General features: G+C 39.1%; 2 protein-coding genes across 2 annotated transcripts in view; both read right to left on the bottom strand.

Annotated features, from left to right (window-relative positions):
• Positions 1 to 1,486: 1,486 nt before the first annotated feature.
• Positions 1,487 to 6,473, bottom strand: LOC148373552 (peptidyl-prolyl cis-trans isomerase FKBP1A-like). Its single transcript, XM_088326484.1, has 4 exons — positions 6,320 to 6,473; positions 6,194 to 6,241; positions 5,011 to 5,123; positions 1,487 to 2,076 (listed from the first exon to the last, which is right to left on the bottom strand). The coding sequence occupies exons 1-4, from the start codon at positions 6,354 to 6,356 to the stop codon at positions 1,951 to 1,953; spliced, it is 324 nt and encodes a 107-aa protein (XP_088182610.1). The 5' UTR covers positions 6,357 to 6,473; the 3' UTR covers positions 1,487 to 1,950.
• A 6,007-nt stretch (positions 6,474 to 12,480) lies between these two features.
• LOC148373551 (MAM and LDL-receptor class A domain-containing protein 1) overlaps positions 12,481 to 17,629 on the bottom strand; it is a 48,461-nt gene continuing 43,312 nt past the window's right edge. Inside the window, exons 45-48 of the mRNA XM_088353421.1 lie at positions 13,015 to 13,132; positions 12,857 to 12,953; positions 12,701 to 12,770; positions 12,481 to 12,628 (exon numbers count right to left, since the gene is read on the bottom strand). Of these exons, the coding sequence (XP_088209547.1) occupies positions 12,533 to 12,628; positions 12,701 to 12,770; positions 12,857 to 12,953; positions 13,015 to 13,132 (381 nt within the window). The 3' untranslated portion in view covers positions 12,481 to 12,532. The remainder of the gene's footprint in view (positions 12,629 to 12,700; positions 12,771 to 12,856; positions 12,954 to 13,014; positions 13,133 to 17,629) is intronic.

Below are 17,629 nucleotides of genomic sequence, written 5' to 3'. Positions count from 1 at the left end.
CAGGACTAATGAATAAAACCTCCATTTTGTCCTGATTAAGCTGTAAGTTTTCTGCCATCCATGGCAGGTTATCAGAAATGCAATTTAAAAGGGTATCCATAGGACTTATGTCATCAGGCGACACAGCAATGTAGAGGTGATTGTCATCAGCGTAACAATGGAATTATTGTTACCCAATGCTAAATCTGTTGCTCCCCAGTCATCCTGGAAGGGAGATTACCACTTGAGAGGCCCCTTCTTGTTTCTTACTTTCCTCATGCTGAGGTTCTGGAGTTTTTCCTTGCCAGAATGATGGTTTAAGATCAGGGGATGGTGTAATTGTAACCTGTGCATTCCTTTCAGAGATTTTGTGATCAAGGGCTTTACAAATAAATGTGACTTGACATAACTAGCTCTCTGCCCATATAGTTGTTAGGTCAAAATTACTGTTGGAATTATATACATATATTTATCCTACAGTTGACATTATTATGTTATAAGTGTTCTCAGCCCTTTTTGAAGAGTTTTTAGCCCGTAAGCTGTTCTTCAAGGCCATGAGTTGTTTTTTGTACCGTCTGTCTCTTTATCTCACATACCAATGGGTGCAACTTGCCCTGGAATAATCTGTGTAATAATTTTCATTTTATGCATGCAATAACTCAAGTTGTTTTTCACCGAAAGCCTTGAAAGAAGAAAGGAGGTGTCCAAACAGAAACCAGCTGTGATCATCGGGCGGAAAGCAAGGCGTGCGAAAGAAGATTAATTAACTCTGCATAGCAACAGTAAGAATGCGATCTCAACCAGTTAGATAGAACCCCTCCCTTTAGAGAAGTTGAGACTTATGTACGATAGGGCGAACCCTAATAAAAAGAGGAAAGAGATCGAAGATTTCTTCAGAGTGATTTGGGAGATTGGCGGTATACAATCTTCGATCGCTCTCCTTGCAAGATATCTAAAAACTGATCAGATTCTCTGTTGTCTTATTATTTCAGAGCGTTTTATCATAAATGTTGGGGACTTAAACCTAACAATTACTTACCTTTTCAGTTGCAGTACGTTTTCCACCATGATTTTTCCAATGGGAAACACTACCTTTATTTTTTGCATGGCCCATAATCAATGTACATCATTGTCCTAATTTTGAGTGTGATTATGTTGAATCAAAATGGGTCATGAGAAATTATAATCTTACATTTGTCATCTGACTTGTTTTTTTATTAATTCAAGATTTTATATACGTACAATACCTTGTTATAATAATTTGGTACATGATTTGATTAATGTGAAATGTATAGACTGTCAAGGGGACGGGATCAAGGCCCGGTCCATCAGTCCTTTCTCCCCCTTCTGTTGACTCAATTCAAAGTTTTTAATTTTTAATTCATTGTAACCTTGGATTTAAATCACAGGGGAAAACAATAAAACTGTCAATTAACCAATCATTTCATCTTTGGGTTGAGAGAATTCCCCACTAAATCCATCCAAATGACAACAATGGAGGCATCCATGTGGTGAAACTCAATTTTTAATGCAAGAACACAAAAGTCGGACTACTTCTACAGGTTACCTGCAAAAAACTAAAATCGCAACATAATGAAAAGGACACTTGAGTTACCGGTACAATTTGATAGGAGCATCAGTCAGAGTCCTACACCGTGTCTATGTATTTTTTTTAACACTTATGTCTAAGTTGTCAAACGCATTTTGATTTCATCTGTCGCTATGAGATGGCAATGCGTAATGACAAAAGCTGCTCTTGATACGGCACACTTTTTAAGATGGGCACCTGAGTGTCAAGTCAAATTTAAAGACAAACCCACCACATTATCAATTTAACAAAAACAATCATCACTGGACAGTAAGAGGTGGAAAGAGAATGGTCATTGTGAATGCCCCTGACAGCATCTTCATTTGTGACAAAAGAAGTTAAAGGATGTTGGGATAGAAGAAAGTGGGGGAATCTGAAAACACTCAAACGCTAATGAGTTCCACTTCAAAACACAGAGTGGCGTTGGCTGGGATGATAGGAGGGTAACCATTGCTGCCGTATGCATAGTCCGGTGTGCAGATCAAGCGCGCAATTTGCCCCACGCTCATCTGCGAGACAAAATTGGACATTTCACAAAGCAATACATCACAAAGGGGACTTCGATAGTGGATTGATAAACAATCAAAGAGAATCCAGGTTAGGATGGGCACAAAATTGACAGGTCTGAGTGAGCTCGCAGATTAAGATTGAATGACGCCTGCTGCAGACACATGAAAATTAGTGTTTTATTCACGACATATAGTGTACCAGTGTACTAAACATCCGGCAAATTGATGTAGTGTAACGTATTTTCCAAACTATAAGGAGCACCTCAAAACCCCAAATTGGCCAGAAATTACAAAGTGCACCTCGTAAACTGGTGCTCCTTATTTACTGCAAAATACGGTAGACATTTGTGCAATGATTGATCAATCAACAAATAAGAAATCACTGACCATAATCTTTGTATGCGATGGAGTTCAAACCCCGGTCACGGGGACGAAAACACCGACACTTAAACCAATAGATCGCCAGTGATTCAGAGGACTAATAAAAAGGCATTGGATTTTATCTCATTCTCACTCTTTTTTTTTTTTTACTCGGGGGTCCCAGAAACAAATATTGAAGAGAATGGAAACACCGGAAATTTTGCCATGAAAATGATAAATAAAGGCAAGGTTCATCTTTCTATCTTCCTCATTTGTTTTGGCATCTTAAGTAAAAATACGGTGATAGGATGAAATCCAATGTTTTTTTCATATGCCATCCGTAGCACTAGTGGTCTATGGGTTAGATTTCGGTGTTCTGACCCACTGGGATCATTTCCCTTTGCATATAATATTTTGCCATTTCCGTCAGACTGAACAAATCTTTGCAATAAAATAGAGTATATCTTAATATTATTATTTTTACTATAACCATCATCATCATCATTATTATTATCATTAGTAGTAGTAGTAGTAGTAGTCTCTACAGCTCTTTGTGACACCTTGTGATTAAGGGCCATAACAAATAAACATGACTTGACTTACAGCGAAGAAATCAAGTATTTAAACACCCTGCTATTTTTCCATTTTCTTCCACTTAGAAATCATAAAGGGGTCTAATATTTTTATCGTAGGTGCATCTCTACTGTGAGAGAGATAAACTAAAAATAAAAATCCAGAAATCACAACGCATGATTTTCTAACAATTTATTTGTATGATACAGCTGCAAATACTGATCTACTGAAGATCTGTGTGGAGAAGAGGGCCAAGATCCTTTCAGTTTCAATTTTTTAGTGTAGCATAAAAATGGTCAACAAAAGAAAGGGCCTGTTTTGAGTACAGTCCAAACACCAACATAAATCCCCAGAAAGAAAAAAAACGTTTTTTTTTTTTTTAGAATGTCTAAGAATTGCACGTACTTCATAAGGAGCAGACTGAGCCTGCAATAATGACACGAGCCAGGACATTGGAGTCGCGAGTAAAAAATTCCGTGCATTTTCTTCAAATCAAGCTCTAGTCCCTCCACCATTACATTTTTCAAACATGTTTACCAGAGCTGTATGTTATTGTATTTCTAAACAAAAAATATACACACACATAAAAATGATTCTGTGCATGTTTATTTTTAAATAAAGAATGTAGTAAAATAAATGGTCAAAAATCTCTGGTGCCAGAATTTTGTCTGTCGGAAACTAAGGTTATCGAGCATTCCTAGAAATTTCATGATTAACGGCAACCTCTCAGGGCAAAAAAATTGTGATTTTACAAGGCATTCATTATTAAACACAAGCACTAATTATTTACTTAAAAATGAATATATATATATATATATATATATATATATACACACCGTATTTTCCGCACTATAAGGCGCACCGGGTTATAGGGCGCACCCCGGAAAAATAGTTTTTGGTCCTATTTTTGACATACATAAGACGCACCGGATTATGAGGCGCTACAATGGGAACGTCGACAAAACAGTCAGATAGTTCAGTCAAACTTTTTACCCCCTTAACATTCCGAAAGCTTGCAAAGACGCAAATACGTGTCGAGAACACGTGCGGATGCAGTGTCCGTACGATGTCACTCAAATGCATCGTTCCATCATTCGGAAGGTTAAAGTCTTGGGATTCAAGAAATGCCAACCACTCCTTAGTGTCTATTTTCTTTTTCGCTCGCAACTTTATTGTACATATGACAATAAACACTTGGAATTGAGTTTAATTTAAAAATAGACACTCCATTCCATCCATTATCTGCACAGCTTATCACAGAAACATCGAGTTCAGTCTGAAACAAGATACAGGGATAATATATATAGCCGGAGTAGCTCACCGAAGTCGTTGTGTTCATATTAATGTGCAGCCGTGGTCCTCTTATATCCGTGAGTGTAGTAAATCCAGGAGAATAAAATATTTACAAATGCAGAATAGTAAAAAATGCTTTCTGTAAGCCATCAACCATGTGCTATACACATTCATCTTTTTCGGCCAATTGCAGGCTTTGTTTTGCCGTTCAAGCCTATGGCAGCCTGTAAATGATAAAAAGGATCCGCCCCTTGACCTCCGAATAACTTTAGCCAATAGTGATCAATTCAACTGATGATTGGCACGTCTTTTTTGGCCAATTGCAGGCTTTGTTTTGCCGTTCAAGCCAATGCCAGCCTGTAAATGATAAAAAGGATCCTCCCCTTGACCGCCGAATAACTTTAGCCAATAGTGATCCATTCAAATGATGATTGACACATCGGTTAGCCAATGAAACGCCGGAAAATAAATCCCAGCATACACCGCGGACTACTTGCCGTACGGGGGAAAATCTAGTCGGCGGCTGCAAGTTAGTTACAAGACTTTGCGAATTAATATTGATCCATAGATAAGGCGGATGGTCAGCTTTTGAAAAAAATAAAGGCTTTTAGGTGCGCCTTATAATGCGGAAAATATGTAAAAAATATGTATGTAAAACCGACAACACATTATTTTCTACAATGCAGCCTGGAAAATTATTTTCCATACCTGAGCCACACCTTCATCCCAGCCACGGATGACTTCACCCTCACCGATGACAAACTTAAAGGGTCTTCCTCGGTCTCTGGAGGAGTCAAACTTCTGGCCATTTTGCAGTGTACCTAAAATACAAAGACAGCATTCAAAGTATGTCAAGGGTTCACTTTGATCAGCTAAGGTGGTTTGGGGATTCGTTTCATCCCAACTCATTTAACTAGCTCATGGAGCCACAAAGAAAGAAGACCTGTTTGGGATACTTTTGAAATGGCTCCAAATAATAAAGTTCGTATTAACTTGATTTAATAGACATGATTAATTTTCTAATGTAGTAACATTACGTTGAAGGTGACGAGTTTGCTGTGCTCTATGTCTACAGGACTGCAAAACAATTTCTATATTACCCTGCATCTTCAGTTCTGTGTGAACGTGCTGAAAAGGGTTGGAGAAATGTTGTCCCCCTGCATTGCACACACTTTTTTTCTTGAAAGATCAAAAGAAGTAATCATCAATTAATGGTTCTTTGCGTCCTTGTTACGACATTATAATATAAAATACAGATGCAATTCTGCACCGCAGCAGTAGAAGGCAGTAAAGAGTCAAGATGAATGAAGCACCGAGCGGTAAACCTTTGGCGGAACAATTGGGCGAATGTCTCATTGGTTCACGAGGCTTCACTCAGTCAATCCCCATCTACTAAACTTCGACTTCATTTTAGTCTTATAATTAATGCATTGCCATTTTGTTTCTACTAGATTATCCGCAACAAAGGCACATACCTTAGATGGGTGGGGCACATCTCGCATTCATTTCTATAAAGGGAATCTGGAATGTGGCAGTACGGCATATCGGGTTAGCGGCTAGTTTAAGCCACAGTCATTCATATTTCTATATTTGGACTAGCGTGATCATAAGAAAATGCATCACTTTACAGCTGGACTTAATGCAACTTTATGTCAACAAAAATATTATATTCCTGTATTAAATATAATGTTGCTTTAAATAAGCAATGACGAGTGCTTGTTCGGCATTCCAAACCAAACCCAAAGGTTTGTGATAAAATACACATTACGTAGGAGAGCACGCATAGGACGTTAGATTAAATGCATTGCAACGTTTATTTAAATCAGCTGAACGAATAAAAAGAAATATTTTCCTTCGGATCAATGGATGGCTGAGAACAAAAGGAGCTCACCGACGTAGTGCACGGTTACTGTTTTGCCCTTCTGCGGAAACGACACGCCTGGAAGTAGGGAAATTGACATTAATGACAGTTACTTTTCAATAGGCGATAGAAAAAAAAATGAGAAATTGATTTTACCGTCTCCTGGCTTTAGGACTTCGACGGTTACCCCCATTATTTGCGATGGTTGCTCAGACCTCCGGCTGTCACGCTTTACTTGGGCGGTGGCTTTTTGCTGCACAGATACTAACAGAAGACTAGGTGCAACGTCCGTGGGTGGCGTGCCTACAGCGAGTCTAAGCTAGTCGGGTCAAACTATTAAAATATTCTGGTACATGTGGACGGAGCGAATACATCTAAAAGAGAATACCGGCTCATTTGACTGTCTGTGGATGCATTCAACCCCGTACCACAGACTCCCGCAAAGCTGGAATAACCTTTAACAGGCAAAACTGAATTAACTCGATTAATTTCATTATTTAATCTTGCTGAGAGCGTCGGTGGCTCCAGTCCCTCTTGGCGCCTAGATTGTTTCAATGTTTTTAAAAATAAGGCTGCACCACATCGCCAGACTCACTTAGCTTAATTTACAAGGTAGAAGTACAAGAAACAAATATTGTAGAACAGTCCCCTTTAGGGTTTTCAGAACTGTTTTACAATTTTAATCCTTCATGTCAGTAGATATCAATACTACATGAATACCTTCCTTTTACTTTGTGTTGAAAAAAAAGTAAAGATACTCTACAGGATTTTTTTTTAGCCTAGACTGGCGAGTGACTAGCCTACTGTATATGTTTACTGGTATATATATGGTTATTCATCTATCTTGAATTGCAAAATAAAAAGATAACATTGCTAAAATAAGTTACACTATTTTTTAAAGTCTTAACATATCCTCCTAACACTGATTTTGAATTGTAAATATATTTTTCTAGAGTTGCATAATAAGTGTTAACATTTCAATGCAGTTGTTTGTAACTTTGTATAATCGTTCATAAATTGTTTTGATAAATTGATGATTTTTTATTTTACACAATTTTTATTCTGTTTTTATATTTAAAAAAAAATCAGTAATAATAATACGTGTTGACATTCAGAAAAAAGTTACCCGCATTGGTCGTAAAGTGAGCAAGTTTTGATTTATTTTAAATGTACATTCGTCTCCTTATCGGAGATGTTGACCCAACCAATATGGCTGCCAAGTATACTGCTACGGCGCTTAGATACCTGTGCTTTGCCGGATCTGTTAGCTGATCTTCTTCTTCGAGTTAAACAGCGTTTGGCATCCATCGCTTTGGTGCATTACTGTCCTCTAAAATCACATCCTTGTCACTGTTCTACCCACAGATAAATAGAAGTTCTCAAATTCTGTTAAAAAGTCTTGTACTGCTCAAAAAATGTGTGTGCTGGTGCTTCCAGTGTCGTGCCGAAAAAAACAACAACCCTGAAATAGCATACGTCAATCACATCAACTTTACTAAAACGACTTCATACCTCATTTTTGTTTTGAAATGAATTTAGAGCAAATTGAAAATATTTACTTTGGCGAAATGACACCTCATCCCCCGCTTTATCTGCTAGAATTTGACGATTCAATTCAGCGTAATAAGCTTGATGGTAGAGCAGAGACAAATTTTCAATACATGTTATATTTGGAAGATTACTGTTTCGAATCGATGGTTTATTGCAATAAAAGCGACTTTTATGTTTCCAACGATTAGTACGAAAAGGTGGTGTCATTTCCCCAAAGGAAATCTTTTCAACTTGCTCAAAAGATATTTCTATAAAGGTGTAAATCCTATTTGCTTTACTGTTCAATTACATTTCACTCCAAAAATGAGATATGAACATTTTAGAGACGTTTGTGCAGGTAACGTATGCTAGGAGCAGCGTTGGTTAGGGTTACTTTAATTTGATTACTTTCAATTATTTTTGGATTACTCCAATACCAAATATGCTAATAAAAGACAAAAGAAACTAAATATCAATAAAATTATGACTCACAACACGTGGTAAGCTTTCTCTCCTGGCTTTGATCTCTTTGATCTCCGGCAAAACTAACATAAAATGCGACAGAAACAAAATGAAAATAAATCCAAACAGCTTGCCAACATCATTTTTGCCGTTCCATGTATTCCGTTACTCCCCAAGCCTGCACAAAATTTAGTAATTTTATTCATATTTAGTTTCTTTTGTCTTCTAGTAGCATATTTGGTATTGGAGTAATCCAAAAGTAATTGAAAGTAATCAAGTTAAAGTAACCCTACCCAACCCTGGCTAGGAGTCATTTCACGCACGGGTGACATTTTAAGGCACAACACTTGTCTGTTTGCAGGAACAGTGCCCCCTCGCGGCCCCAATACTGACATCTGTATTCCGGAGTATAAATTGCATTTAGATGCCTTTTCACGCCTTAATAGTGTTTTGTTTAAAGACGTTAAACCTTTTATTGAATCAAGTATTAAGTTTGACCTACGTTTGACTAGTGTTTTCAACTTCTTTTGAGCAAAGCAGTCCTTTTTTTCATCAAAATATCTCGGGGGACACCATTCGTTGAAAATATTTTTAAAATAATTCCTGTTTCAAATGTTATTTCTTTTAAGTTTGTTAATTATTTTTCACGAAGTGCACAAAAAACACGTTCAACCCTTAATTAACAAAAGGAAACAATAAACTGTTTTCACAAAATACTATACTATCATCAATCAATTTCCTGCACCGCTTATCCTCACTTGGGTTATTGGATTGCTGGAGCTCATCTCAGTTCTCTTCAGGCAGTGGTCAGGGAAGACCCTGTAATGGCTGCCGGACAGTCGCGACCACGCGGAGACATACAATCATACACATGCTCATTGATAACTAGGGACAAATTGGAATGCCAATTGAACTGCCATGCATGTTTTTGGAATGTTGGAGAAAACCGGAGTGCCTGAAGGAAAACCCACTCAGGTACGGGAAGAACATGAAAACCCTGCACAGGGAGGTTGGTAGCTGTAATTGGATCCGGGACCTCTCCACCACCATGTAGCTAAGGTGCTGACCACTCACACGCCCCCAATACCATAATAGAATACATAAACTTGTGCTCAAAAGCAGTAGGCTGAAGCAGAAGCTTTTAAGTGCCTACCCCTATTCCATATTTTTCTTGGAGTGAAAACATTCATATTTAAAACAAGAAAACAGAACCTTACCCCACAAAGGAAAATTAGAAACAAAAAAAGAAATTTCAAACATTAACAAATGGACATACGTAGATAATTTATGCTAAACTTGCAAATTGTGTTTCTCTGTTAACATTCAATACAAAGATGACACAGTCTGGAGCCTTCGTTCTGAAAACGCTGGTCTACTGGTGATCCCAAGAGCCAAGAAGAGTTCCGCAGGTTCGAGAGCGTTCTCCATCCGGGCACTGGTGCTGTGGAATGCTCCTCCCCCTGAGATCCGATCTGCAACCTCAGTGGAAATGTTTAAATCTAAGCTTAAAACACACTTCTACTCTATAGCATAAGAATAACCTATATTTTATGTTGACAATATTTGTGTATTATTTGTTAATGCAACATCCATTGCAGCCTGGTCATCCTGGAAGGGGGATTACCACATGTGCGGTCCCTTCTCAAGGTTTCTTCATTTTCCTCATGTTGAGATTTCTGAGTTTCTCTTTGCCCTCATGTAGGTTTTAGATTAGGGGATGGTGTAATAATAGTCTCTAGTTTGCAAGTCTTTGATCTGTGCAGCCCTTTGAGACTCTTTGTGATTAAGGACTATACAAATAAACATGGGGCAGCACGGTGGCGCAGTGGTTATAGCGCATGTGCGGCACAGTTCATGTCTTGGGAACCTCCTGCGTGGGTTCAAATCCAGCTCCAGACTTCCTGTGCGGAGTTTGTATGTTCTCCCCGTGCTTGCGTGGGTTTCCTCCGGGCACTCCGGTTTCCTCCCACATTCCAAAAACATGCATTTCAGGTGAATTGGCCGGTCCAAATTGTCCCTAGGTGTAAATGAGCGAGTGAGTTGTCTGTCCCCGTGTGCCCTGCGATTGGCTGGCAACCAGTTCGGGGTGTCCCCTGCCCACTGCCCGATGATTGCTGGGATGGGCTCCAGCACCCCCGCGACCCTACTGAGGATAAGCGGTGTAGCTAATGAGATGAGATGAGACAAATAAACATGACTTGACTTGACTTGAATAGTCAGCGACAAATTCTTGAACAAAAATGGGGATGCACCACATGTAAACAGGTGACTGTAAATATTCTCAGGTTCATAGTCACAGAAGATTAGTTAATAGTGTAATGGGGACAGTGGGTAATATAGGGAGCCTCGTACCAAGATTGTGATGCTTATTAAATTATGATCCCTTTAAGTGCTTTCGATTGAAAAATGCATCCCTGGAAACACCTAATAGCTGCAAATGCATTAAAGCACACACCCATCGTCAATGTTTTTTTTAATAGTCTCGGTTTTAAGGTCGCACATGTCGTTTGAATCTTGGAATACTTCATAAGGCTCATGGGTTTAAAAAAAATACAACCCGTTGTTAGCAATTAACACACTACTGAGCGTAGATGTTTGTGCAACTTGTTTATGTTGTCTGTCATTACTAACAATTCCACGACATGTTTGTCATTGGCAGAAGGCCAAAAGTAAGCAGTTGAAAGTTATTTAAGTTCTACACATTACAATGCTCCAATCAAGAAAGTATTGTACTATGCAATACACCTTCTAAAATATTGAACTTGATATCTGATGACTCTTTTAACATACATCGACTGATGCAACCTGGACACATCATCAGTCATGTTACCTGGGGTCACTGAGTGTTTAAACGTCATACACTCTCACCCAGACGACCCAGCTGGGGTTGATCGGACCCCAACTTGTGCCCATGTAGCGCCACCTCACCCATGGTTCACCTCTCCGCAACCATAGCCACATTGAGGTATCCCATGCTGCCTCTGTGACCTCCTTAATGTCCATTTGCTTGTTGGCCCCTGTGATGCCTGAGATGTTGTAAGCTCTTCAAAGGAAATGGCCACCAAACCCTCCGCATCGCACATCAATACGTTAATATGGTACTACTCCACTAGCTCAGCATATTTTGTTCTCTTTCTTTCTTTGGCCTCCTCAATACGGTCCTCCCATGGTACAGTGAGTTCTGGGAGAACAATCTGTTTGGAGGCCTGGGAAATAAGCAGCACGTCAGGCCGCAGTGTTGTGGTGGCAATTGATTCCTGGATATTCAGTTGCTTCCCCAGGCTCAACGTTCTTCTCCCAGTCTTGTGCTGTTGCTAGCAAGCCAGGTGAAGTAGCTCTGGCAGCTGATGGTGGATTCTCCTCAGCCCGGACGAAACCGATCGAGTGGTTCATTGGGCTGAGACGCTTGCATTGGCCAATCTCACAGCCTAGGGCAGGGGTGGCGAACATGGGCTCTAGAGCCGCATGCGGCTTTTGGCCAATATGAAAGCGGCTCTTAGCCTCATCATATATACTGTGGCTCTTTGCCTTGTTTCATGTTTAGTTTTTTTGTGTGTATTGAGGGTGGACACTTTCCTTGAAATCAACACAAGAACAATACTTGTATTGTAAGGAGAGGAGTGTGTTATGGGAAATAATATGTTTTTAATTGTGTGTGTTTGTGTGAGTGTGTCTGTCTGTCATGGCAGGTCAGTGCGTGGCGTGGCTCTTTGATTCTCACAGTTAAAAATTTTGGCTCTTTGTGTCAAACTTGTTCGCCACCCCTGGCCTAGGGGGTTCACTATCGCCTTCAGGACTTGGTCATGGCGCCAATGATAGCGCCCCAAGCTTAAGGCCTTAGCACAGCAGCTGAAGATATGCTCTAGGGACCCCTCTTTGAGCAGCGGTTGCAGGCTGCTGACTCCACAACATCGAGCTATACAGGTTGGATGGCCATGGTAGGACATAATTGACAGCCTCGATTAAGAATTTTATTTGTTGAGGCTCAGCTTTCCACATCTCTGCCCAGACCACTTTGCAGTGCACTGCACGCTTCCATCTTGTCCAGGTTCCCTGCTGTTTGTGCAACCTGTTTATGTTGTCTGTCCTGTTATTAGCAAGTTCATTAAATTACTTTCATTGGCAGAAAGCCAAAAGTCAGCAAGTGAAAGTTGTTTAAAACACACCGGAAGATCTACACATTGCGATGCTTCAATCGAGAAAAAAATCATATTGTACTGTAAATTACTACGTAATACACCGTCTGACACGTTACACTTGAGATCTGAAGACTAATATATAAGTAAATGTAGAAAATAGGAGTAAAACAGCTGTGTAAATGGTATTTATTTTCTTTATTGATGTGTTCATTTGAAATTGACTTGTGGCACGTTGTCTCTATGCACCAGAAGAATCGGTGTTAGTTGTCCTTGAAGAGCCATCATACAGTTTGTTAAAAAAGGACATGCCTGATACACTTGCATGCTCCGTGCTCTGTAAGAAAACACATTTATATTTTTATGAGTTACGTTTATAGAAAAACAACTATCATGTTGAAGTCATTACATCTAATCTGCAGTCAAATAGGTCGAACCCGGAATTCTGACGAATGGCATTGTCGTCTGTCCCCGGTGATCTATTCCAATAAAAACAAAATGATCAAGGTATGGAAATTGTATATTTGTGTGAAAACATATTCAAGTTTATAAGAATAAGTCATACTTGGCACAGTGTTTCCTATTCAGTCTAAGAAGGAGAACGAAGATGACCACTCCAGCAAGAAGAGTCAGACCCACAGCGAGGCCTACGGCCACAGTATCTGCACAAAAAAATACAATGAACAATCCGAAGCAAACACAGTAAAAGGTTTGCTTATATACCCAGTTTGTCATCAGCAGGGTCAACAGGCTTAGTTTGGCAGGGTCCTCGTACTATTGCGATGTCATCAAGGGCAACATCCCCAAGTGCGATTGCCCCTCGCTGATACACAAACACAAACTGGGGCACAAAATGAAGCAATTTTTTGAGTGCAGCAAACAAAACTTGTTTGATAATATTGTGATTAAGGGCTATACAAATAAAAATGACTTGACTTGACTTAATATATACTCAATGGTCATTTTATATGAAAGGTAAATACTGAAGCACACTTCATAAAATTCATAAATCTTTCAAATTGGACTTTGCCAAAACAATTTACAAATAAATACCCACAAAATGTTTGTGTTCAAAAATACTCAGTAAGTTGTGCCTCCTGGTGAGCGTGTTTTGACCACACTGGGGCAATATGAGTCAGACACGGACTGTACATGGAAAATGAAAGAACAATTATTAGAGAGGTAGGAAAAAAAACCCTTTGATTATGTTATACTTTGAGGTGTGCATATCAAAATATTTGGTGTCCGCCAGCTAAAATTATATGCGGTGCAAATGTATCACCTAAGTATCAACCTCATAGATGAACCTAACGGATATAATAAAAAAATAATATTCCTGTATGATTAATATTCAGTTTGATTATTATTGTGTTACAGGTATAATGAGGGGCAGCACGGCGGGGCAGTGGTTAGCGTGTGTGCGGCACAGTTCTGAGGTCGTGGGAACCTCCTAAGTGGGTTCAAATCCAGCTCCCGGCCTTACTGTGCAGAGTTTGTATGTTCTCCCCGTGCTTGCGTGGGTTTCCTCCGGGCACTCCGGTTTCCTCCCACATTCCAAAAACATGCATTTCAGGTGAATTGGCCGGTCCAAATTGTCCCTAGGTGTGACTGAGCGAGTGAGTTGTCTGTCCCCGTGTGCCCTGCGATTGACTGGCAACCAGTCCAGGGTGTCCCCTGCCCACTGCCCGATGATTGCTGGGATGGGCTCCAGCATTCCCGCGACCCTACTGAGGATAAGCGGTGCAGCTGATGAGATGAGATGATGAGACAGGTATAATGAGTTAAACGTGTTGTCCATACTTTTAAAACTTTGGTACACTCTGCTGCCATCTCCTGGCTTAAAGTCATGATCGCAGCCTCAGTCCACTCCTTCGTCAAGTGTGTGCATTTGTAGGAGGCGCATTTCTTTTCATCCTTTTGGGGGTTCGGGTTGACGTTTGGACTGTATTCGAATCAAGCCTTTTCTTACTTTTACCATTTTAATGCTAAGTAAACAACTGCAATGACAAGCATTCAAATCCCCCTTTTTTTATTTTCCACCTAATATGTTGCGCGTCTGAAAGCAGCGTTACTAAGACAAAAGCAGATATATTAAAAAGGCTCTTTGAACTCAGTCTGGCTTTGTTAAAACATACTTGAAAGAGGAAAGTTTCTACTTTTTAAGGGCACCTCAAACAAAGCACCCAACCTCCAGGAAGCAATATCCATATTTTAATCTCAAAGTGAAGCCATTTCGATAGATACTTTATTATTTCCAGCAGTATCCTCATCTTAAAAAATAAAATAAAATAAGAAATATAGAATACAAAAAATACACAAAAAACATTTAAATTATGTTCCAAAAATAGACAGTGTAATAAAAATAAAGCAAACTATGCATATGTGAGGTTTAGAGATTAATGTGGGCTTGTTCTTTCCCGGGTGGAGTTAAAGAGCCTCATGGCATGAGGGAGCAATCATCTCCCTGATGCCATTTGCTACTTGCTGTCTTCTGAAAATCTCAAAAAGTTGCTTGGGCCACACGTAACAACCAATCACTACCCTACTTTAGCATAAAGGTGAACTTTAATTGGTTGTTAGCGGAACCCTTGGCAGCTGTGATGTTGTCTCTAGTAACCAGCAAAGATGATCATTTTTTTCTCATCATATACAAATACAAGGTTAATCATACCGTCATATTTTGGTAATGGGGCACATACAAGATGTTATTTTTGGGAAATCCTTCGATTGACTTTCTCTTTAAAAGTGTTATTTAGCACATTCAAATGGTTAAAAAAAAATAAAACTTACTTAAAAAAACAACACCGATTTAAGAAAATATGCAAAAATGCACTAACTACAATATGAACTTTCATTAAACTATATCTATATATATTTTGAGAAACGAGCATTTATTTGACATATTATGAGCCTCAATTCGAGGGACCTGAAATGATTGTCCCCCATCTAGCTGCTACACGTATCAGAAAAAACAAAAACCTAACTAAAAGATGGGTAAAAAAAGAAAAAACTGTTTTGTCACTTTGAGTCTCAATAGTTTGTGTTCTTCCCTGGGGCTTCTGTTGCACTACACAATGTAGCAACATCCAGTAGTCACTGGAGATTCTGCATAGACTGCCTTTTGACTTGAATATGATGCATGCAGGAATGTATTGTCAGCATTAAAGTATATATATATATATACAAAAGTCAATTCCATTGAAGTTGGGAAAAAGTTTAAAATGTCAGTAAAATTAGAATAGAATGACTTGCAAACCTTTTCTAACCCATATTTAAATGAATACACCACAAAGACAAGATTATCCATGTTCAAACTCATAAACTTTATTTCCATAAGCAAATAATGATAAACTTAGAATTTTATAATTGCAACAAGTGCCAAAGTAGTTGGGAAAGGGGCTTCTTCACCATTGTGTTACATCACCTTTCCTTTTAATAACACTCAATAAACGTTTAGGAAGTGAGGAGACTAGTTGTTGAATCGTTGATAGTGGAATCCTTTCCCATTCTTGCTTTATGTACAGCTTCAGCTGTTCAACAGTCCGGGGTCTCCTTTGTCTTATTCTGCGCTTTATAATGCGCCACACATTTTCAATGGGAGACAGGTCAGGACTGCAGGCAGGCCAGTCAAGCACCCGCACCCTCTTACTACGAAGCCACGCTGTCGTGAGACGTGCAGTGTGTGGCTTGGCATTATCCTGCTGGAAGAAGCAAGGGCGCCCATGGTAAAGATTCTGTTTGGATGGCAACATACTTTGTTCCAAAACCTGAATGTACTTTTCTGCATTAATGGTGCCTTCACAGATGTGCAGGTTACCCATTCCTTGGCCACTCATGCACCCCCATACCATCACAGATGCTGGCTTTTGCACTTTGCGTGCATAACAGTCTGGGTGGTTCTGTTCTTCTTTGGACCGGAGGACACGGCGTCCACAATTTCCAAACACAATTTGGAAAACTGACTCATCAGACCACAGAACACTTTTCCACTTTGTATCAGTCCATTTTAGATGGGCTCGGGCCCAGAGAACCCTGCGGCGTTTCTGGATGTTGTTGATGAATGGCTTACGCTTTGCAACATAAAGTTTTAACCCACACTTACGGATATAGCGTCGAACTGTATTGACTGACAGTGGTTTTCCAAAGTGTTCCTGAGCCCATGTGGTGATGTCCTTTACACATTGATGTCGGTTCTTAATGCAGTACCGCTTGAGGGCTCGGAGGTCACGGGCATTCAATAATGGTTTACGGCCATGCCGTTTACGCACAGTGATTTCTCCAGATTCCCTGAACCTTTTCACAATATTATGGACTGTAGATGATGATATCCCTAAATTCCTTGCAATTGTACTTTGAGGAATGTTGTTTTTAAACTGTTCAACAATTTGCTCACGCAGTTGTTCACAAAGAGGTGAACCTCGCCCCATCCTTGCATGTGAATGACTTAGCTTGTTCGGGTCTCCCTTTTTTATACCCAGTAACAACTCTCACCTGTTGCTAATTCATCTGTTCACCTGCAAATAGTTGGTTGATTTCCATTCATCCACTTTCTGAGTAGTTATTGACACCTGTCCCAACTATTTTGGCACGTGTTGCTGTCATCAAATTACAGAGTTGATGATTTTCTCCCAAAACAATAAAGTTTATGAGTGAAGACAATAAATATGTTGTCTTTGCTGTGCATTCATTTAAATATGGGTTGAAAAGAATTTGCAATTTACTTGGATCAATTTTTATTTGCAATTAACACACTTTCCCAACTTCATTGGAATTGAGTTTTGTATATATATATATATATATATATATATATATATATATATATATATATATATATATATATATATATATATATATATATATATATATATATATATATATATATATATATATATATATATATATATATATTTTTTTTTTTTTCCCATTATGACTCCCTATCGGTGTGTGAGTGTGTGTGTGAATGGATAAGTGTAAAGCACATTCTAAAGTGCTTTGGGAGGTCTTCATTGACTTGAAAAGCGCTATAGAAATGCAGACCATTTACATTTACATCTTATATTAAGGAAGTGCAGTGACATGCTGTGAGGGGAGGCAGGTACGGCTGTGCCTCACCTGTCATCATAGAAATATAAAATCAAAGATATATTTAATGGTTATAATTATTCAGTTTTAAATTGATTTATCATTTAACCTCCCAATTCTTTCTCAAAATTGCTAAATTTTCACATTTTGAATCGTATTAAAACAAATTGGATGTTATTGTGATGGGCTTCTGCACATGCTCAGTGAGACATGCCTCATGGCACAGACCGATAGTGTGACCAAGGATTCTGACTCG

The sequence above is a fragment of the Urocampus carinirostris genome, chromosome 1 (genome assembly GCF_059441175.1).
Source record: "Urocampus carinirostris isolate Australia breed hairy pipefish chromosome 1, RoL_Ucar_1.0, whole genome shotgun sequence".
Lineage (NCBI taxonomy): Eukaryota > Metazoa > Chordata > Actinopteri > Syngnathiformes > Syngnathidae > Urocampus > Urocampus carinirostris.
This window is presented reverse-complemented; position numbering and strand designations above follow the sequence as displayed.